Here is a 23,870-nt window from a genome sequence, read left to right as displayed (position 1 = left end):
CACCTCAGCTGCACCTAGAAATTCTGTCCATAAAGGTTATGGTTATGGTTATTGGTGGGAAAAGAAAAATAAAGTGACCATAATTTTGTAGCACTGGTTGCAATTAAAATGAAAAAAATTCCTTTGCATTTCCTCTAACATAACAAACTCTATGCAGCTACAATTAGCCAAAGTGAACAAATAAAGATTTTATTATTCAAAATCATAACAGCTATAAGGAGGATGATGTACTGTGTAACAATGGTTTATCAATGGTGGTGTGGTGGTTAGCACGGCGAACCTTGAGGGCGTGGCCTTTCTGTGTGGAGTTTTGCATGTTCTCCCTGTGTATGCGTGGGTTCTCTCCGGGTTCTTCCCACCGTCCAAAGACATGTTTGTTAGATTAATTGATGACTTTAAATTCTCCCTAGGAGTGTGTGTGAATGGTTGTTTGTCCCCTATGTGTTGGCCCTGTGATGGACTGGTGACCTGTCCAGGTGTACCTGCCTCTCACCTGTTAATGCTGGGATGCTCCAGCTTACCTGCGACCCGTAATGAACTAAGCGGAACAGAGAATGAATGAATGAATATATATCATATATTAAAAATGATTAGTGTGAAGTAGTGAATTTCTTGTGGTGAGCGATTAAAGAACATTTCTGTTTTCTTCCCAACAGCTAAAGATGCAGGTACAACGTCTGATGAAGACGTCAGTTCGTTGTTCCACGGAAAATGAGGAATAGTTTATGCATTATCGTCTCTCTCGTCTCTGGGCCAGTAATTGTTTTGCAATTTCATAACCCCTCCTCCCTGAGATTGAACAACAGAAATCATGTGACAAAAAGCAAATACTTTTGGGGTAAAGAGTAATTAGAGTAGTCTTGCATGTCACTTTTTCTCAAAAGGTGTTTTTGTGTGTTGCTAATAAAAGAGGGAAGGATTAAGAGTATACCCACTTCTTGAGGGACCACTACACCACTGGACAAAAGGATTGATTAAACTAATTAAATGAACTTTCATAGGCTGTTGAGGGCTCAATGAAGAGACAGGAAGCGAAAAAGGATGACAATTTAGCCTTCGTTAGGGGGCGTCAAAGTGCAAAAATCTGCCAAATGCTGACATAATCGTTAAGTATACAAGAAATATATCAAGTAGAAAAGATCAAGATTTAAAACAAGCTGATTTAGTTTACGTTTCAAATACATAAACTAACCAATTTAAACTTAAAGGCTGATTTAGTTTCTGAACTCTTCTCAGTGCAGATAAATGAATAAATAAACTTTAGTAATAGTAATAAAAGTAAAATCTTTGCTCTTTTTCGCTTGGAAACAGCTAAACTTTGTTTTATTGTTGGCAGTAATCAGACTTTAATGTGGCTTTTATGTGTGAAGCCAAATAAAAGACAGACAAGCACATCAGCTATAAACACGGTAAAGCTGGTGTCTGCTGCAGGAGTACAGACGGCCTATTTCCTCTACAGAAAAAAATGCAAAAGGACATAAAAGGAAAGAGGAAAAGACAGGAGGAAAGAGAAAGAGAGAAAGAGTTGAACATCAAGCCACCACTAATTATTTCTATTTTAAAGTTCTGAGCTGCTTTCAGGCTGATTTAAGGAAGTTGGTGCAAAAGTGACCTAAAAACAAAGAGCCAGCTAATGTTCACTGATAACACACACACACGCTGAGTGTGTGTTATCAGCGTTCATATGTGACAGTGGTGAGAAAATATTTTCTTCTTTGTCTTTTTTGTCTGTCTTCATCTGTTATGATCATGAGCAGAAGGGAGATATACATGCAGGAAAATGAAGAGCTCGGAGGTCCTTCGCCAGAGATAAACAGCAGATAGATGGAGCTTTACTGCCCTCTGCAGGATCACACAGGTACTGTCCTGCAAGACCAGGTAAATTATTTCCATCTGGCCATTTAATTAACAGAAGAAAAACTTTAGAGAAAAGTATGTTCTGAATTTAATTAAGTCTTAATTCAGCTCTCATTTTGATGTTGGCAAAAAAAAAACAAAAAAAAAACAAGAGTAATTTAACAAATCATGTCTAAACATAAAAGGTAAATACATTATTAAAGACAGCAGCAGTGTTCGGCTGGATCTAACAATCAAAGTTTAGTCTAACCATTTTTATTCTCCAAGTCAGTTTGAACTCCATTAGACGAGCTTTTATTTATTTATTTTAAAACTTTATTTATCCCATACTGGCAATGCATTTGCCGCTTACCACAGACACCAGTCAGCACTCAAAGTGCAATATGCTCCCAGAGGAAGACAAGTCTCTCTGACTCCAGTAATCTTAGAACAAGTTCTAACTATAGAGAGCAGGCTGTTCTTGTCCTGCAGAGTTAAACCACTGAACCAACAGATAAAGGAAAATGTTGAGATGCTTTTCCAAAATGGTCTCGCTGACATTAAACGAGTTCGGTCTCATCAGATGATTCTCTGGTGGTCCCTCTAAGCCACGGACTCAGTACTTACATCAAACCTGAGCCTACAGTCAGAAACACTGCCGAGATATTTATCCACAATTTTCAACCTTCACCATGAATTACGCTCACTTTGTAGTCGTTATTGCTGCGTCTAAAATCAATGATCAAAATGTGATAAGACAGGACCATTTTCAGACTTTGAGCCCTGAAGAAGGGATGAAAGGACAGTGTCATCAGAAAACTTCACAATAAATCTGCCGTCTGAAGAAGTTCTGCAGCCGTCAGTCTACATGATGGACAGCAGTGCAGACAATACGCAACCCTGCGGTGAACCAGAGTTTGATAATGTTCTCTTGGACATTTGTCTTGTCACAAAAACCAGCTGGGCCCGCTCTGTTAGGAAATTTAACAACAACATGAGCACCTGGAGCCTCAGCTGGACGTAGCAAAGCAAAGAACAGGCAGCGCAAGACCGAAATACTTCACACTTGAACTTTCAGATTTATCAAACCATGCGCACGCACGTCCTACACCTGTTTCTGTTTATAAATCAGGTTACAGTTTATTTAGTGTTAAATAATATTTATTCCTAGTTGCTGGGTGCGGCAACTGGGTGGGCGGGGCTCCAGCTGGGTGGGCGGGGCTCCAGCTGGGTGGGCGACACCACCACAGCTATTAACCAGGTGGACAAGGAGTTGTGGGAAATAAAGACGTGTGGACAGAAATGAGGACAAGAATAAAAAACATTGAGTAAGAATAAATAAATAAAGGAAATCCTCCTCTTGTGTGTTTCGTTAGCGTAGCATCACTTCTAGACCTCCAGCCTCCAGTCTGGTCCCGCTCTGCTGGACTGAAGGACCAAAGCTACTTTCCACACTGGCTGCTACATGCTGGCAGCAGACTGGCTCCTTATTTATCTGGATGTTTTTATAACATGAAGTTTTGTTTCACAATGACAGAACATGTTTTAGTGGTTGAGCTTCTTATTAACATCAGAAATCCTGGTTTTCTTGAGCGTGGCTCTGAGGAGGATTAATATTGAATGTGCGTCTTTATTTATTTCTGCAAACAGCTTTAAATCTAACATGTGGTGTGGAAGGTAATAGTGGATTGTGTACAAATATCTCACATTTCACATCATTTCCTTGATTTTATTCTGGACCATTGTTGTTGACGTTTCTCGTTTTTCTAGATTTTGTGCGTACGTCTGGGTCAGAGTTGTCGTGGCTGTAGCAACATTTTCCCGCCTAGTTTGGTTTTCATAAATCCCAAAAGCTGACTATATTTAGTGTATGCCAGTTTTTGTTCCTACACCAGCTTTAGAAATGAGGCCACTGGTCTGGAAGACAAAAAAGAAGAGGTCCGCCTCTCCACTAAAATTTATTGACATTTCTTTAACATGTAATTAGTAACAGTTCTCCCGACTTGTTGAGGGAGTTTCCGAAGCTCTTCTTTGGATGGCTTTGCCTTTTGTTCTGTTGTCTGTCCAGATGCCTCCACGCTGCTTCAGTAATGACGAGGTCTGGTCTCTGAGGAGGATACATCCCTCCATCAGACCGGAGGCCTGTGCTGTAAAGCTGGAGTTTCTCTTATCGAGGTAACTTTGGGGTTAACTCTGGGTTTTATTATGACCATGGTAACTTACAGTCAGGGTTAAAATGGGCCAGACCCCACTGGAGCTGAGCTCTAGTGCAGATTTTTTTTAAAAACTATTAATAATACACTGTACTGTAGGGCCGATTCAAATCGATATATCCCTGAAATGTCTCTATCAATGCATCTCGGGCAGTTTGTCCAAGTAGACTTTCCGTCGCAAAGAATTTGAATCAGATTAATCATGATGATGGATTAATCCACATTAATGCCTCAACATCACTGTCCTGCAGACATTAGATGTCTCCCTGCTGCAACATACCTGATTCAGATTAATGGCTCATTAGCAGACTTGTGCAGAGCTTGTCAGAGAACAATCTAAATTAAATCAGACCTGTTGTGACAGATATTATTAATAAAATAATACGGTTCTATCTTCTCTATCTGTGTAAAAAGACCTCCAGTGGATGAGGACTACTTGTTCCCTGCATTAAAGTGATCGTTGTTTCATAAAAGATCTTCAAATAAGATCTTCCTAGATGCCTCCACTGTGAAGTCAGTTTTGTTAGCTGCTTGCTGATGAGGCAGAAGAGCTTGTTTATTTGTTCTTTTATGGAAACATTTCCATTTTTATTTTATTTATTGAATATTTATTTTTCTAGAAGCATTTTTAATCTACCTTTTGTATCGTAGTTTGCAGTTTTTAAAGTTGTGTGTGAATAAAACAGGAAATAATGAAAAAGATTGCAGCTGCATTTCTTCCTTGTGACTGAATTAGTAATCTGTTATTTTACAATGGCATATGAATAAAATAAACTCATGAGTAGTGAAAATGTCCCTTTTGAAATTAGGAAGCTGATCGCTTTGTGCAAGTAGGCCACGAAAAGTTCAATTTCCCCAAAACTAAGACATTATGTGTAAAAAAAGACAATGAGTGTGCGTTTCCACTGTGTAACGCTGCATTAAACACATGGGGAAGATGTGGACAGGCTCTACAGTGGACCTGCATCAAAGATACAGAACCATCATGGATTTGGCCAAATGTCAGCTTTTGTGGAAAAGAAACAAAACCCTGATGGTTTCAGCATTTTTAATGGTGTCAGAAACACAAGGGGGTGTGTATTCTGGCAGACGGGTCTTCCAGAATACACACCCCCTTCAGTAAATCAGACCCTGTTGTGTTACTGTTAGCAATTTTATTTTCTTTTTAACTTTTTAAAGTCAATATCAACAGACTGATAGATGCTGTTGGGAAGTTCTCACGTGTAGTAAACATGAATATACGCCATCTACAGGCGACTGGCTGTCACTACGCTCACTGAGAGGGGCTTTTCACAGCAGGGATGCTTTTTTCAGCACAACACCAGACCCGCTTCACCCCTTTACTCTGTGGCTGATGGCGAATTGGAGCATAAATATCTAGAATAAAGGCTAGATGTCTCATCCACGCTGCTGGCTAATGGGGTCGAACGTCCGCGCTGGCGGCCATCTTGGCTCACTCACTCATAACATTGTTATAATGGTGCATGCACTTTATAAATAACTATAACATTTTCACTTTTATATTTTTAAAAGGTTTGGTTTGTTATAAACACCAGAGATGACAATGAATAATATTTTTGAATGATGATAATGAATAATTATAACCAAAGATTCTAAAGATTCTTTAACCATGGACTTTCCTATAAAATAAACAGATAAGTGCAATGAACACACACACACACACACACACACACACACACACACACACACACACACACACACACACACAGGTATTTATGTTAAAGCAATATTTACGCTACTGAAACTCAAGGTACAGTATGACAACATGATTATATATATATATATCTATTTATATTTATATAGATATATATAGGAATATATAGGGATTAATAAAGTATTTCTATTCTATTCTATTCTATTCTATTCTATATATATAGATACACCACACACTGGGCCCACACCATTTATCGTCGGGGCGATCTGGCGGCGAGCCAGGTGGGCGGAGTTTTCTTTCCATGTAAACCGGGCGACCAATAGGGGCATCTACAGAAACCTGTAATATGGAAGTGGTATTACACAATATTAATCAGCTGGTTGATTGAAAACTTCCCCCTTTTAGACACTGTACAGGACTTTTTGATTTAAATTAATGTTTGTTTTACTACAAATCCAAAGTGCTAACAAATAAAGTTGGATTAGATTTCAGTCGGTTCATGCAGTTTTGGTTCTAAATAATAGTCTAAATAAATAAATATATCTAATTAAATAAAGGTCATTATACAGTGTGTTCAGGTGTGAAGTAGAAGTTCTAGTTTTACCAACAACACAATATGGTTTTCTAGCCATGTTAGTGCCCATTATCATGCAAAGTTGTGCAATTTTTTAACATTCTTAAAAACATGGGCAAATATATCAAATATATAAATATAAAAATGAAGAGAAACATGTTAAGGCATTGAGAATGTGAGTTGCAGGTGTTATGTTTCCATTCTGTCTGCACACGCAGCTTAAGATGTGCGACCGGTCAGGAGTGCCGGCAGGCCAGTCCAGTGCACCAAACCCCCCGGCCATGTGTGCATATAGTTTTCATGGTGTAGTTGTAAACTGCATGGAGACCTGGAGAAGTTGTGGTCTTGCTGTCAAATGAGCTTTGCCAAAAACACTGATCCAACCTCTCACCATCAAAGAACCGGGCGTTTGGACTTGTTGCTGCCAACAATCTGGATGCTCATTTTGTTTTTTGCTTAATTCCTTCCAACAACGATCTGGAATACCGATCGTTCCGATTGCAGAACTGTGGAAAAGTCCCAGATACCTCCAAGCCCAGATAACCTGACACCATCTCTGGACAAGGTCAACATGCAGCTTCTTTTCTGCACAGTTAAATCTAAAGTGACTGTTTTGTAGAGCTGAAGAAGTTAGTCATCCCTTGTTCTTGCACGTTAATTACTTATTGATGAATGATGGGTTCTGATGAATGCCATTTGAGGGATCAAAAATCGGTAGTGTTCAGTCTTTCATATGTAAACAAAATCCTGAATCTGCTGCCATTTAATAAATCTAGATAAAAATGTACATTTAGATTAATAAAATATTTTTCTATGTATGTGTATATATTTCCTGAAAACATCAAACACATAAGTAATCATGTAAATGAACAATCAGAAAACTTCATGATATGTAATAGTAAAACTTTATTGTACTCTGGTGAAAGTACGAGTTATTTTAGCACCAGAGCAGCAATATGTTTATGTTCATTTGAGAGCAGCTTCTATAGGTAATGACCCATGCATACATTTAAAAACAGCATTTAAATATGTGTCCACTGTAGTGGAAACTATGCACCAAAGCTTTAATTTTTTCTAAAGGAAATGTCTGGACGAGTTCACGTGACATTATTTTATTATGTGACTAAACAAAGCGCCCTCTACTGGACACAAGGTGTAACATGTTTAATGGCCGTGCCCTCTAGTGGCTGAAGATGTGACATTTAATGATTGTCTATGAAAATCTGGATAAAACAAAAATGAATTAAAATCCTTATATTATAACATCTGAACAAGTCCATCATTTTGCACATGTGTGTGTGTGCTGCTTAAATGGAGAACGGTTTTTATCTCAGGCTGTTCTGGTCTCTGGATGGTTTATACAATAAAGACACAAATGAATAGAAAACATTTGTTGCTTTTGAATGTGCTTTTATTGTTAGTAGGCAGCATGAACATGGTTAAAAAGTAGATTTGATACAGAGCAAAGAAAAGAAATTATTCATTGTCATCCATGTAGTTTAGAATCAGGATTTATTTCTATTAACTCATTTATCTTCCAGACAGACAGGAGGCTGCGATGCATCATGATAAACTCACTGTTTGACTAAAACGGTGGAACGATACAGATTTTTTATTTCTAAGATTGTAAACAGAAGTTTGTTGACCTGTGGGATTTCATTCTGTCATGGTGCTCTCTTGGTTAACTTTTACTTTTTATTGTTTAGATCATTTCGGATTAATCTGAGAAAGTAAAAGTAGACCTGAATTAAAAGGGTTGGGAGAAACATTTACTTTCAAAAGTTAAAGACAAATAATAAATATATTTATCTAAATATATCTTTAAATGTTTAAACAGGAGCGTTTCTTGTTGTTTGGAGCTTTTCTTGTTGGTTTGGTTGCATATACTAAAAATATATAAAACGAAACTGGATTTTTATTTTGGTAAATTAGCTTTTTCTTATTTGTATGTTTAAAAGAATTTAAAACTGTGTGAAAATAAGTTTCCTTCTCAGCAAATGTGATATGCAATTCTAAAATGATTAAATTTGGTGGATTTAAGGGCCAAATAGAAAAAAAATGTTATTTGATAAGTTTGTATAATTTTAGTCACAATCAGCAAAAATCTACTTAAAATTTAAATGTTTAAAAATCTGAATTTAAAGCAAAAGTAAATAATTAATGTTGAACCACAACTTTGATGTTTGCAGTTTTGTTTTTATAGAAATGCTTCATCTAGAATATAGATCTATAACATGCTTCAAATAAAGTTTCCAGTTTCTCCACATTGTGAGATTATAGGTGGTTGTTTAGATTATAGTCTGATCTGTAACACTAACAAGCTTTCAGAAATTTCTTCTCCATTTTATGCTTTATGTAAAGCAACATTTATATTGATGAAATTCAGATGACATTCACAAAAACCTCCATATCTGTGGAATAAAACAGCATTTTGAATTTCTGCATTTAAATGATTAAGAAGGAAGAAAATTGATCATAAACGAAGTCACTTTTGTAGATCGCTTGCTTCGCCTGCTCAGACTCTGCCAAGAGCTGATGGGGTGATGAAAGTTAGGCTGAAACGTCAAATTCAGCCAATCCATGCATCTGTAAAACAAATAAATAAAAAAAAATTAAAAGTCAACATTTCGCTTTGTGACATCGTTTCCGCTCTTTGGGACCTGAGCCACATGCTAATGCATGCTAACATCTGTGTTTGAAAGAGTGGAAAGAAACTTTGGAGGCAAAATGTTGTGTGTCAACATACTGTGAGGCTGCAAAAAGACCCAACAAAAAGTTAATAAAAACTGACCTTATGCTGGCTAAATATAAAGTAGTAAAAATAAGCATAATCCATTTTAACAACTGCTTGATGCTAACACAGCGAGGCATGTTAAAAAGCATCCTAGCGTTTATCTTTTTTCTGCTAATCCTGATGTTCAGGCAGTTTAGTCACAATTTATTGGACGGGATACAAACTTAATCATATCACAGCTGTAGTTAGCGTTCATAAACTTATGTAAGATATTAAATCATTTGAGTATCTTCATTATAATCATTTAATGCTAATAGCAAGTAAATAGCATGTTTGCTAACATCTAAAAAGTGGGGCGAAGAATAACCACGTTAGCATAATAGAACCGTTGGACATTTTGTTCAGATCTCTGGATTAGAATATTTTGGAAAATAAAGCTCATTTGGAGGTAGATTTTTTTCAGAAACTGAGGAAAAAAAAACATTACTTTAAAACTGTAATCGAGGTTTGCAGGTCTGTAGTTCAATCCCCAGCTTTCATATATTGAACAATTCTTGAGGAAGATGGTAAATGTCATATTGTCTCCAACAAGCCTTCCTGTCTGAACTGCATGTACAGGAAGATACTGTCTGAATACGTGAATGTGTGAATTTACTTGTGTAAAGCACTGTGAGTGGTCAACAAGACAAGAAAAGTGTTATATAAAAGCAGAGAATACAGCGGTCCCTCGTTAATCGTGGGAGTAGCGTTCTAAATATAAACCGCAATAGGCGAAATCGGCAAAGTAGTCAGCTTGATTTTTTACAATTTTTATAGATCTTTTAATTCTGTAAAACCCGTCACTACACACTTTATACACTTTTCTCAGACAGGCATTCATGTTTTCACACTTTTCTCTCTTGTTTAAACACCCTCAAAGTTCAAGCCTTCTAGAAAACTAAGTCCATTTATGTAAATTTGGCAAGCGAGGCCATGAAAGGTGAACCGCGTTATAGCGAGGGACCACTGTATAGTAGTTTCCTGCTGTACTATGGCTTAAAATATCATATACTGAGGCTTTATTAAAAAGGCCAAAAAGCTAAAGAAGGTTAATGGAGAAACACAGTTATAATGGTAGAAATGTGATCTTATGAGCAGAGCTGTTAGCTTACATCAGTGAGGTTGTCACTGTCCAGCACCGCCACTATGGTTTTGCGGCCAGGTGTCCGTGGTATGAACACCACCTTCTGGACAATCTCAGCAAATGGAGCAATGGTACTGCAACAGAGAAAGTTGTGAAATATCCAGCACGTCAAGGGGAACACTCAGCGGTCATGTGGTATTTTTACGTGTAGGGGAAGACCCTGTAGTTCAGCAGTCCAGCTCCTTCAATGCAAAGCTTGGCGTTCTGAATGGGTATGTTGAAGGGATTCTTGAAGGAAACGGTGGCAAATGTTTCCCGGTCCACTTGTTTATAGCCGCTAATCTAGAGAAAGATCAGCACAGTCAGATTTGAATATTTCATGACATTTTTACACTTCTCTTTAAATTTCTTTCTCTTGGCTTTGAACCATAAAACCAGACTTTAATCCATTCTTTATAACAATTCAACAATTTACTCTTTTAGGTCATGTCCACATGGAAACGACTTTTTGTTTTGGATGTTATGTCCACATAAAACCAAAGTGTCTCATAGTAAATAAATCTGAACATGTCACTGTTTTGTTTCCATGTTTACAGCCCATACACATCTTTCCTGAACAGATGATGCCACCTGCTCCACCTCGCCCTTTAAGCAGCACTGCATAACTTTATGAGTTTAAAACTCTGTGCTTCTGGTTGATTTGATGGAACACTGACATTCATCATGTACGTTCCTGATGATGGATTGCCCTGGAGCGTCCCGATGCTGCAAAACCCATCAAATGCTAGCAACTGGATATCAACTCACTGGTTTTGAGAACGCACCATGGCTGATTCAACAAAGAAACCCAAGAGGACATTATTGGAGAAAGAGAGGAAAAGAAAGAGAGAAAAGAACAAAGTAAGAGATAAAACGAGTCAACATCAGACTGACTTTTACTGGCTGGAGAGATCTCAGAGAAGAAACAGGCAGCAAGAAGGATGCCATACTGGCTGTAGCTGAGGCTGCCTCACTGAGAAAATCTGCCAGAGTTCAGTAGTGTGGCAGCAGAGGTTTACAGTGTAGTGTTCATGGAGCAGAAGCTACTGATCACCATGTGGCTTTTACAGCAACATCTGCAAAAACTCCAAAGACCACACAAATGTCTCTTTTAGCTCAATTCTCAGCCATCTTCATAGTATGGCTGTGCACACTGATCTAAATATCGATAGTATTGATACCAAGGAAAGTATCGGTATCGATAGATTAGATCAATAAAGTTCTTGCAGATGGTTTTGCTTTTGTTTAGCTAATTTGCACCATTGACCTTATTTTTTTCAAACTGTTGTGTGTCATAATAGAATAGAATAGAATAGAATAGAATAGAATAGAATAGAATAGAAAGCCTTTATTGTCATTAAACAGAGTACAATGAGATTTAAAAGCAGCTCGGTAAAAGTGCAGACATAGTAGTACAGTGTAAATAGAAAACAAAATAAGAACACGATATAAATAGCAGCCCTAAAAAACCCTCAAGATGAATGAATTGCACGTGTGTGTGTGTGTGGGCGTTATTACACCTTGTTGGTATTATTACAACAGTCTGAGGTAGTATGTGGGTCTGTGCAAGAGAATAGTAGTTATCCTACATTAACAAATTCATTAATATTTAACAAATGCAGACCAGAGGTTCTGATCTCTAAAGAAAAGCACAGGCAAGTTAGCAAGAACAGAATGTAATCAAATGTGGTTTAAGACACTTTCGCTTTCCAATCTATTTGCCTCGTCGTTCTTCATGAACATGTCTATGTATATAATCCGGTTTCAGCTCCTGTTTGTCCAGTTTCGATGATTTTTGGGACATTTTCTTCTCTATCGGTGCTGCTCAGTGAAACCAAGGAGGCAGCCATTTTTCTTATCTGTTTACCAGAAGCTGGCCTCTGATTGGTGCAGAGCAATCACGTGACAGCTGTACCACCACTTTCTAAGTAAAATGTTGTTACGCTGAACAGTAGCTAGTGCCGTTTTACGGTGGTGATCACAGGACTTGTGAGAGATAATGAGGCTCTGACCTTTCGGAGTTAAGGCTAAAGGGAACACTCGGAAACAGAAATTGTGTGTGGGTTCCCATAGACTGTGGAGCAAACATCTCTTTCTGTACGTCTTTTCTGCATTCACCTTATGGCCTACATTGTTGATGCTATTGTATATTCTTCACGAAATACAGCAAAATTCAAATTAATTTTTTTCAGTTCTGCCAATCAGTTGGAAACAAAAAATACTTTATTTGACAATAAGCTTTATACTGTATGTGATTATGATATTAATAATCATTAATAATTAAAGACAGAATCATTAAATGATCATTAAATTTCCAAGCTAAATGTATCGGTATCGGTATCGTATCGAGCGATACTTGCCCTGGATTTGCTTGTATCAGATCAGTACCAAAATTTGCAATCATTGCCAGACCTAACTTCATAATGTTTTCTTTACATCACCACGAGTTTATATGCACATGCTCTATGCTTTTTCTTTGGGTGTATTTCTGTGTGTTACAGCACCACCTACAGGCCTTTAATAAAAAAATCACTAGTCTGTTAGATTTACCCAAAATGAGAAGCTTAAGTTTAACTTTCTACCAGAGTTTAGGAACGTTAACTATACAAATATAACGGACGGAGAAATTGCATTAAATGGATAATCTTTAAAATAATACTCCAAATGTTTGAGTATTTGATGTGTGTGTTGTGTGTGTGTGTGTGTGTGTGTGTGTGTGTGTTGTGTGTGTTGTGTGCGTGCGTGTTGTGTGTGTGTTGTGTGTTTTACCGGTTATGCTGAATTTGGAAGCTGCAGGGTGGATCAACTCCACATCAGACACTTGCTCAGTATCAGTCTGTGCATTCACCACAATGTGCAGACTCTGCTGAGAGCCCAGGTATTTCATGTATTCCTGAGGTGGGATCTCAATCACTACACTGGTGTCTACAACACACACACACACACACACACATAAACACACATTTGATGTGTTAAACTTAATTGTCAGCCTCACACAGTCCTGTCAGGCTCATCTTACTCACGCTGGTAGCTGGTACGTGAACAGTGAATTTCTCAGTTTTTGAAGTTGTTCGATGCCACTTCCAGTATAGAAGAAGACAGATCTGCCTCCCAAGTGAGCTTTCACAGTTTTGTCGACTTGGCTTGGTTGTTGAAAGTCACCATCACCCTCACAATGCCTCCGAGAGGGCACTGGAGAGAGGGATCAAGAGAAGTGCATGTGAGAGCTGAAAATTGTGCAGTAGGCCCAATCCGAGTGACTGTGAGAAGGTCTCATTTTATCTGTAGGCTACAGCTAAGCTATTTCACATATATCTTGTTTTGACTGAATATGATATCTTTACATCAGAATTCAATAAATAAAATATTTCTTTACATCTGTTCAAAATAAAATCCTGTATTTCAATCCTGGTGCTGCACTTGGTTATAAGACTTAACAAATTTGGAGGTACAGTGTGCAGGAATTACTGACATCTAGTGTTTTTGTGATCCTTTTATGTTTTACTTTGAGTTGACATTTCAACTTTTAAGATCTACAAATTTCTTTAAAATGATTTGCAGCTATTTTAACCGTTACAGTTGAACCATTATACTTCGCTTCTTCTCCCATACCTGGCAGAGGTGTGTCAATTTGGTGGTCTAGAATAATAAAAATAATTTGAATTCCATTCCATTGGATTGAACAATCTAACCGACCCAACCCTAAAGGGTGGAGTTTGACACGCTGCAATCCTTTGATTGGTTGACAAAAAAAGTCCCTTCATATGTGACCCGGCAACGGCTCGTTTAGAGCAGCAGATTTTCTTTTTGTTGATTAAATCTCAGTTTGGCGTTATGAAGCACCGCCAGGAAGGACACAAATTGTTGGCTGGCACATTCTCCTTTGTTTCTGAGTCGTGTTGTGTTTATTCTTTAAGGAAGGCGATGTGATGGTATCATGATGATTACGCAGCTGATGCATCTATCACTATCCGACTGATACTCCACCTCTCAGGTAAGGTTACGGTTGCTGTGGAAACGCGATGACGTTACAGTTTACAAACCCTATCTGCACCATAAGTGTCCCGTCCCGACCCGCGCCCCTTGGTGGAAATGAGGCATTAGTCAGAAGACTAGAGGCAGATCCAGGCTGGATCTGGGTCTGACTGGGGCCAAATCACCACTTTGAAATCCACATCTGGTCCCCGGTCGGTACCAGATTTGTTTGTTTGTACCAGACCAGTATTGAACTTACATGTTCTTGTATCCTAGTTTAACAATGCTGGTCTTTATAAAATACAAATTGTTGAGGGTACAGCAGCAGTACCTTCAAGAGTGAAACCCCAGTGACAATCCTGTGTAAACCTGATGATATAATTAGGTCACCAGATGGGTTTTGTACAACCAGTAGGATTACTAAATAAATTCTTATTGCATCTTTTTGCCTGAACCTATGCCATTCAGTAAATTAGAAATCCAGTTTCCTATTTCCTTTTATTCATTTTCTCTTTATTTTCTAGACCTAAACATTTTTTATTAGCTGTTGCTTCATCTCTGCTTAGATGGACTGAACCCTACAGGGAAATATGTGGATGTTAACAGATTATACAGATACCGGTTCAGCCATGATCTTGACAGACAGCGTGGTGTCAGGCAGCTCAGAGTGGTCTCTTTCACAGCCATACCCCTCTGCCGTAGCCATAGTCCTGTCATTCTCCGGACTACCTGCAGACACACATCAATGCACTGGGCTTACTTGGATGCTCAGTTGAAATTTAACTGTATTTGTATTATTACGTTTGGCAACATGAAAGTACCATCAGAACATATGCTACCTTCAGGGTACTTGTACTCGTGTGTGATATCCTGAAGAGTCCAAGCACCAATAGCTTTGGTGGCAATGAGGCTTCCCACAGAAGTTTTGTCCACCTTGTATGGAGTCAGATTGCCGTATTTGTCTCTCTTCAAATAGATTATGTCACTGTTCACCTGGAGGAAGTAGAATAAGTCATCAGGACACAAGCCAAAGTCTATCCTGTTTGGCTTTGAGACACAGTAAGAAAAAATAAACCATATAAATAAAATATATTTTGAAGGTACTGTTAAGAAGAGTCATGTTTTGCTTGAATAATGCAGATGTTATGATAGAAATATTCATCTTGTTCCACATTAACCTCAGCAAAGACGAATCTGCAGTCAAACGGATGACACAGCTCACCGTCCTTGATGGCATTGATGGAGGATGGACCGCAACGGTAATATCCTTGAAAGCAAATAGTCATGTTAAAAGAAAACTCATCAATGTCTGTGTTGATGTTTCCATTTGTTTGTCTGTCCTACCATCGCTGGTCTCCTGGGGTGTGGCATCCACCACCTGCCACCCATTGTATTTTGGTGGCAGGTCAATACGTCTCAGGAAGGACTCACACCAGCAGTGGTAGTTCCTATATAAAGAAGTCTAGTTAATGTGTTTTTTGTTTTGTTTGGTTTGTGTACACTGCTGTTTGTGTTTCTCATACGTAGATGTGTTTTCAGACCAACCAGATAGAGTCCCTGGTGTTGCGTCTGTCTGGTGAACCATCTGGCTTGAAGATGAGTTCAGTCTTCAGGTTAGCCGTGTTGTCATGGGCTGAGTTGAAGTTGGTGATGACCCTCGTTGGAATGCCAAGACATCGTAGGACTGTAGACATAGAAAGCATTGAAATCATACACTGTCCAAAAAAAAAAAAAACATTACAAATAAAGATTACATTGAGAATCTTTGGGATGTGCTGGAGAAGACTTTGTTTAGTGGTCAGACTCTTCCATCATCACTACAAGATCTTGGTGAAAATTTAATGCAACTCTGGATGCAATGTTGGGAGTAACGATATTACTTTTTTGGGTAACAAAGTAAAGTAATGCGTTAGACTTAAAATGGTAACAAAATGACTTTACTGGACTCCAGTAACACGTTTTCTGCGTTACTCGAGCAGTATGTGTAAAGTCCAGATCTGTTTTAAGTGGTGTGCGCATTGTAACGAGGAAGCGTGTTGTGGTACGGGGAATTAGCTCAGTTAACCGGATAAAGATGCCACAAGGTTGACAAACTCACAGCGACACTGGTACTGAAGATTCCCCAGTGCATGCTCTTTAATAGAAGGACATTCATCCATTCATCAACCATATAAAGCCGTCTTTAGTTGGACGTCTACTGTCTCATTATACATAAATAAAACAGTGCGACACAACGCGTCCGTTACAACGAGGGGAAAAAAGAAACGAATAAGAGCTGAGCTCCCAAAATGTCCAATGCAGTCCAAGCGTGCGCAAGACGATCTCCTCTCTTCTCGAAGCATCTTTCTGATGTCATCATTAGTAGACAACCAAAAGTAGTCTTAAAGTGCCATTCCACAATTACAACTGTTAAAGCATGCTGCTGCCTGTGTGTGTGCTTGCCTGGGCACGCTGCCATAGAGATTGATTTGTGTGATGTAGCTGATTGTGTGCCAACTAAAGAGAAAGAAAGATGAAGCTGGAGAGTCAGAGATACGGGCTTTTGGTCAGTGGCAATATTCACATTATTTTAAGTTCAGTCCAGTTTCAGTCCAAACTTGTGGAGAAAGATCCTGCTCGCCGGTCAGTGGAAAGAGTCCTTCAGCAGCCGACCCGCCTAAACAAGCAGCCGACCCACCTAAAGAAGCAGCCAACCCGCCTAAACAAGCAGCCGACCCGCCTAAACAAGCAGCCGACCCGCCTAAACAAGCAGCCGACCCGCTTTAACAAGCAGCCGACCCGCCTAAACAAGCAGCCGACCAGCCTAAACAAGCAGCCGACCAGCCTAAATAAGCAGCCGACCCGCTTTAACAAGCAGCCGACCTGCCTAAACAAGCTAAGCTTTTTTCAGCATTTCCTGGAGCGCAGCAGCCAGTAAGCCAGAAATTAACAAGCTAGTTGCAGGTTCATTGTAGAAGACATGCTCCCCCTGTCAACTATTGAATCGCCCAGATTACTTTATTAGAATAACTACCCCAACACTGTGTGGATGGAAATAGATGTCACGACATTACAGAAGCTTACTGAAATGATGCCACAGCAAATGTGATTTGTAATCAAAGCTAAAGGTGGTTCAATGAAATTTTTGAGTGATACTTTTATTTTGGTGGGCACAGTATTAGTAATATTGGTTTTAAATGTCATATTTCCATCGCTTGTTTTTGCTGTTTTTTTTTTTTTTTCTTTTGTTTGTTTGTTTTTTTGAAGGTCATTGTCTCTGGAACCACATTTCAGTTCCTCATGGTGACTTTTGCTTTGTATTGCAATCTCTTTCTGTGGTGATGTTTATTTTTCTCTTTGCAGTCATATCAAGCCTTGGTTGCAATTAAACTTCTCACCATATCTTGTATCTCTTGGAGACTGAGTAGATTTTTATCTCTTTTCAATATGTTTTGAACTATGTGTATCTACTTGACATCAGTATTTTAGGGTGTACAGTTGTAAGCATGCAATGCACTTACAGGTGCAGGAGTACTCCAGCAAACACCCAACACTGTGCGTAACAGACAGGATTTCCAGAGGCATAGAACTGTTGTAGGATTCTGGCGCTGCCTGTCCAAGACGTTGGTGGAGTACCCATCGAGTAGTCATCACTCCAGTTTCCAACCAACACACCATTATCATCTTGAGAATTTATCTGAAGGAAAAGGTTAGTCTAATGTCAGCCAATGCCACTAACTAAAGGGAGATATTATTTGCTGGAAGCAGATTTTGTGTAGAAGGTTAAACTATTTAACAAGGCAATGGAAAATTAGATGAATCCTTTTTCCTGTTGTGTCCTTACCGCTGCAGATGCTGTCCGTACGATTTTGATGACTTCATTGCGATTGTAAATCGCCATCTGACAAACATCCAAGATGTAAATACAGGCATCCAAAATGCCCTCATCAAACTGTAGGGGAGACAGCATATAATCTGTTAACACTAGTCTACTCTATGCTTTGTATATCATTTGTGTGTATAAATTTGTAAGTACCTGGCCGAAAACCCAGCTGCGCTCTGCTACAGCATCCACTGAGCCCTGGTAGATGGTGCCAGTTGCATTCATGACATACTCCCAGCGTCCAGCATCGTCAGGATAATACACGTCATCATCTGCAAAGAATCCAACAGCTGGATCTAACTAAATGTAACTGGTTCTTTAGCTTCTATGCTGTCCTCTGTAGCTTTGGTCAAAATCTGGCTAACCACTGCATTAAGTGGCCAAAAACAACACTATGAAACTCAGAATGAGGAAAATTTGTTCACAGATAGAACATGTTAATGAATATGTATTTAAATCTATTAACTCTTCTTCTATTACCTACACCAAGGCAGAGGTTGTGTTTTTGGCATGTCTGTCTGTTAACAACATAGCTCAAAAAGTTATGAATAGATTTTGATGGCATTTTCAGGATATCTTAGAAATGGAATAAGTAACACGTGATTAGATTTTTGTGGTGATCCAGATCACTGCCCGGATCCAGGAAATTTTTTAATGCTTCTTTACTATGGGGAAATAGTGGTAATTTTACCATTGGGGCTTCAAATTTTAAAAACAATCACTGGCAATAATTAAAAAAAGAAAGAAAAGAAAAAAGGAAAAACATTACAATGGTTTGGTGGAGGTCTATACTCTCTGAATGTTTCTAGTTTATTTTATTTTTTATTCATCTCTCACGGTCAAAGTACATAAAAAATTACACTTCTGAATATACCAGATTTAACCAAAGGTCTAGTTTTCACCAGTTATCCCTGGCCAGGTTGTCCCTGAGACAAGGAAAAACAGAAACAGAAAATTGTGCCTCCATTTTTTTTCTTTTTTTGTGCAAGTGTTTTTATACCTATAACACAAATAGAAAACAGACTGAATTTCAAGATTCAGTTAAAAAAGTTAATTTTACAAAATTCAAGTGAATCATTAGCACAATTGTCCCGACCAACCTATGATTGAAAATGCATTTTTTTATTATTATAAATATTTTAATAATGATTGTGAAAATTGTTATTTAAAAATGATATGAGGTTTATTATTGTGAGAATATGGTTTTAATATTGCTGAGTATCTTTTTACATTATTTGTGCATGGCAATGAAATGTATGTAATGTATTGTATAATTATTTTGATCATGTCATTTTAAATGTGTATAAATAAATAAATAAACATAAAGAAATAAACCTGCTATCATTTTATTACAAACTTTTGTACATAAAGACTAATTTTCTCCTGGGATGTCTGTCCTCTTTTCTTTTAATAGATTACTTTATACTTCTGTTTGTTCGATTACAAGCCATTTTTTACCTCACTTTTAATGAATATATAGGCACTTGCAATCTTTGAAACTTCTACAACTAAGAGCCATTTATATGATTCAGTTATCACACGTGTCATGAAAACATAACACTGCAGCATCTTCAACCACGTGAACAAGACCAGAAACCTGCAGTTCTTCCATTAGCCACTAAGAGGCAATGTTTGGAAAAGGTTCTGTACCTGGACACCAAGGGTTGAACAGCAGGTACATGTTAGTGCTGAGGTCCTTCTCCGTCCGCTCGATGCCATCGCCCATGGAGACGCCGATGTATGTACGATACAGCCCAAAAATGGCTTTGGCGCTTGGTGTGATGCCCAGTGTCACAACTGTGCCCTGCGTGCCCAAAATCTGGCCTGCCCATGGACCACCAGGCCGGCTACCGAATGTCACCACCACATGACTGCCCTTGTTGACCACAGCGTCAGAACCTGGAGGAGAGCAAACAGTGACAAGAAGATGGAACATTAGTATTTGAAAAAAATCTTAATTCCTTTAACTATCCACAAATCAGAGCTTTGTATAAATAAACACAAATATTTTCTGTGTGTTTGCCCTGTTTTGGGAAAAAACCTCAACTGACTCCCTATAATGTTTATCCGTGGAGTTTTTGGTTTGCAGTGTTAGATGTGTTCCATTATTTTCTTGGCTTACTGTCATGTGCACAGATCTTCCGTTTGTTCCCACGACAGACTTTATCCAAGTTGGTGCTAACGCTAGCATTGCTAATCTGACTTTTTACATGTTTGTAGATAAATGTACAGTTACAAGCTGACTGTAATAACCTCTTCTTGAGTCCCATGAGCAGGCGGCAGCATGAGATATGTGCAATGCAGGAGTTGTTTTTACATGCTAAAAAATAATGGGCAGAAACTCAGTTAAAAGACTTTACCAAGCATTGGCATCCAAACTCAACACAATTCAGATCCCAAGCAATAAATAAACATGAGAACAGCCCTGTCTACTTAAGATCTTCTCATTTTTCCACTTCAACTTTAGTGTCTGTTTTCTGTTACCCTGCACGTTCTGCACGTTCTTCACGTATGTAATATTACATGCACCACACATATAAACTCTATAATTAGATTGAGATGTGAGAGAACTGATTGGTCAGGAGGAGGCACTTCTATGCTCGTTGGTTTCTTATGCAGAACATAACCAGCTCTGGAGCAGATTTCTCGTTCAGCTTAAGTTACCATGGTGATTTACCCTGGTAAGAAGCGAACCAGCGTTTCTTTATTTTTGCTGTAGACAACAAACATTTGGGTTTGACATCAAAAGATGGATATGATAGAAAAGATCAACATTTCAGCTTTTATTTAAAGGTATATACATCTGGATCTGATGCACAACTCAGGAGACTAAACACATCTCATGCCCTCCCATGCTCATACCTGAGACTTCAGGGTTACGTACCATAGCTAGAAGAAAAATGCCAAACTAAGACTCGGGTCTCCTGAGACTAAAGACAATGATTCATGGAGCAGCCATAGGATTAGAGGTAAGATCAGACTTCAAACCTACCAATGAGGAACTCCATCTGGAAGTCATCCTGCGGCGTCACTGGTCGGCTGAAGGTGACTTCAACAACAAACTGCTGACCACGACGCACCACCAGCTGCTTGGTCATGTACTCGCTTGTGTTGTGATTCGGCTCATTGACTTCCTTACACATGTTGATGTTTGTCACCTGCAGTTGTTCTAAAAGAGTCAAATAATAGCAGAGTGTAGTAACTCCTGGAGCTTAAATCATTAACACAGACCCACGGAGGCATACGCATCATGTGACTCTTACCACCAGGTGGAAAAGCTCTGGGCCCGGACCCAAATCTACCAGGAAATGGTTCAAATTTCCTAAAGTCTTCTTTATCATCTGCAAAAAGGTTGCGGTTCGGCACCTGAAATCATCAGAAACACAAAACAAAGAGTAGATAAACAACATGTTTTCTGTCTTTTGCAGCTTCACATGAAGTGCAATGCAGTGATGGGGATGTGTACCGGCCCAGCAAAGCGCCCCTTCAGCTTCCGTGACATGGCGGTCCAAGCTCAAAAGTTCCACTGCAAAATGACACAAAACACATAATAATATACTTAATGAAATGATTAATATAACGGTGGTATTTGAAAACCAGAAATTATACACAGCAGCTCCGCAGTAGGTTGAAATAAATATCTAAAACTGACTTAAGATCCTCAAAAATGAATGAAAAGTACATTTCTTTTAATATTAAATGTTAAAGGATAACAAACTGGTGTTAAATTAATATAAAATAGTCCCAAATAATTCCTATTTATTAGTATAAAACATCAGTTTCATAAAACAATAGCTGAATCATTACATCAGCGTTATAAATTGGGGCCCATCACAATCTTCCAAAGCCCGTACAATAATACGCAGGGTTGTAATTCTTTTTCTTAAGATGGCCGCCGCTCGATTTGCTGAGAGAGGACATGGCATGCAAGACGTTCAGAATTATTATTTATTCTTGAAATAACAACTTTTTAATAAATAATAGTTTAGTATATTTTTTGGTAGCTACAGTAAGATAAATAACCAAATACAGTAAAACAAGGTAAACATTTGTCTCGTGTCCTGTTGTCCAAACGACTGACTCACATGGATCAGACATTTTTGTTTTTATAGGGAAGAATCATTAAGTAACAGCGTTGAGAGGTTCCTCAGGTACAGAACTAAATCATTTTATTCAAATTAATAATTTGATATTTATTTTCCAAAAAGTCATTAGGAGCCAAAGAAAAAGAGAAGAAATCGACGTTTACAAATGTATAAACTTTTATGTTGCTTTATTTGTTATAAACGTGAACGGTTTATGGTTTAATTCGGTTTTTAAATGATCTATTTTTTAATTGCATTTAATTTGCTAATTGTTACTTAAATATAAAATTATCCTGTTTGAACTTTTTCTTCAAGTTTACGTCACATTTTGTTGTGAAAAACAAAATAAAGACAAAAACCAACAAAAAAGATTCAAATACGCTGTAATTAAAACACGAAACAGTCTTTCTTAATGTTGGTGAGTTCATCCATCTGCTCACACCAAACACGCTGACAGATTAAAGATGGTTTCAGACCCAGCAGATCCGTTCTTTACACCTTCCTGCAGAAAATGTTTGTTCCAGATAAAAAGGCTGAAACTCACCAGTCAGATGGAGAGAAGTTCGTCTCTGATCCGATCAGATGATGATTCGACCAGCTGCAGCATCACTTTATATACACACTCAGCACTTCCTCTTTTCACACACACACACACACACACACACAGGTTTCCACTTCTGAGGACCTCCCACCGACTTCCACTGATTTCCTGCAGACTCACGCTGATCAACAGAAATCTGACATTAAATAAAAATTTCATCTCATGATCATCTGTTTATTTATTTAGTGGGAAAAAAGAGAAAAATCCCCACAAAGTGACTGAAAACACCTAAAACACCCCCAACTTTCTTTTCACATATTTTAGGATCATTTATTTCGCATGTTTTTTTTTTTTTATTTAACTTGAAGAATTTATAACCCGACATATTGTTAACCTTTATTTATACGGTGTGTGTGAATATGTGTGTGTGGGTCAGTGTGACCTCACCCAAACTGACACATCGACCTCGCTGGCATTTAGAAAAGTCTCTGCTTTCAGTGAAACTCTATGAATCCAGTAAACCAGTCGATCATTTCAGACATTTGATGGATAAAATCATTTCTGCTGGATTAACAGAAACTTAAAGAAAAACTTTTTTCCAAATTATTCTGCATATGTTGTATTTGTTCATTTCTCCTAAATAATGAAGGTGAATGACAGTAAGTATAATTCTTTTAATTACCAAAGATTATATTAAAGTCAGTTCTGGGCCAGTTTCGCCAGCACTGTGAAAATAGCCGATAACTTTGTGCTGAAGTTCCTGGACATCATGTTAAACTGTCTTAAATCTTTTCCACCTGTCAGTAATCGTTCTCTCTGTAGAATGATGGACTCCAAACCAGGCAGAAATGGTCTTAAAGCTCTTCCCAGACCGATGTGTAGCAACAGCTGCTTCTCTAAGATCACGGATGTCTTTCCTCACACACCTGAACGCTCCAGAAGAGCCAACGGACCACGCCTCTACTTTTACAGAGGTGTTCACCAGACCATGATCAGTTCATCAGCTGCATTTGGTTAGCAGCACTGGGCTGCTACTAGCCCTCATAACTCCTCTGGAAGCAGTAAGGGTGTCCACTACAGCACTCCCAGATTAACCTGCGGCTTCTGTTAAACGGTTTTATCTAAAAAAGACTCGTGAGGTGTTTAAATGTTGAAAACTTCTTCAAATCTGTCCCCTCTGCAGTAGCTTCCTCAGAGCAGGTCGTCCTGACAC

General features: G+C 38.4%; 1 protein-coding gene across 1 annotated transcript; it reads right to left on the bottom strand.

Annotated features, from left to right (window-relative positions):
* Positions 1-7,694: 7,694 nt before the first annotated feature.
* Positions 7,695-22,699, bottom strand: LOC121629196 (coagulation factor XIII A chain-like). Its single transcript, XM_041968804.1, has 19 exons — positions 22,661-22,699; positions 21,498-21,557; positions 21,295-21,397; positions 21,024-21,200; positions 19,682-19,930; positions 18,185-18,303; positions 17,993-18,100; positions 17,684-17,845; positions 15,715-15,884; positions 15,514-15,617; positions 15,348-15,436; positions 15,009-15,162; positions 14,789-14,898; positions 13,322-13,386; positions 13,218-13,225; positions 12,966-13,119; positions 10,361-10,498; positions 10,184-10,289; positions 7,695-8,884 (listed from the first exon to the last, which is right to left on the bottom strand). Exons 2-19 carry the CDS (start codon positions 21,531-21,533, stop codon positions 8,849-8,851), a joined length of 2,088 nt encoding a protein of 695 aa, XP_041824738.1. The 5' UTR covers positions 21,534-21,557; positions 22,661-22,699; the 3' UTR covers positions 7,695-8,848.
* Positions 22,700-23,870: the final 1,171 nt, after the last annotated feature.

This window comes from Melanotaenia boesemani, chromosome 18, assembly GCF_017639745.1.
Source record: "Melanotaenia boesemani isolate fMelBoe1 chromosome 18, fMelBoe1.pri, whole genome shotgun sequence".
Taxonomy (NCBI): domain Eukaryota; kingdom Metazoa; phylum Chordata; class Actinopteri; order Atheriniformes; family Melanotaeniidae; genus Melanotaenia; species Melanotaenia boesemani.
The sequence above is the reverse complement of the archived record's forward strand: the minus strand, read 5'-3'. Positions and strand labels throughout refer to the sequence as shown.

What these genes read in the sequence shown, in the direction of transcription:
- LOC121629196 (XM_041968804.1), bottom strand. Translation starts at nt 21,533, where the DNA reads ATGTCACGGAAGCTGAAGGGGCGCTTTGCTGGGCCG. An exon ending in GCAGCTGGGTTTTCGGCCAG is followed by an intron (nt 18,101 to 18,184) that starts GTACTTACAAAT and finishes TCTCCCCTACAG; the next exon opens with TTTGATGAGGGCATTTTGGA. An exon ending in GCAGATTCGTCTTTGCTGAG is followed by an intron (nt 15,163 to 15,347) that starts GTTAATGTGGAA and finishes TACTTCCTCCAG; the next exon opens with GTGAACAGTGACATAATCTA.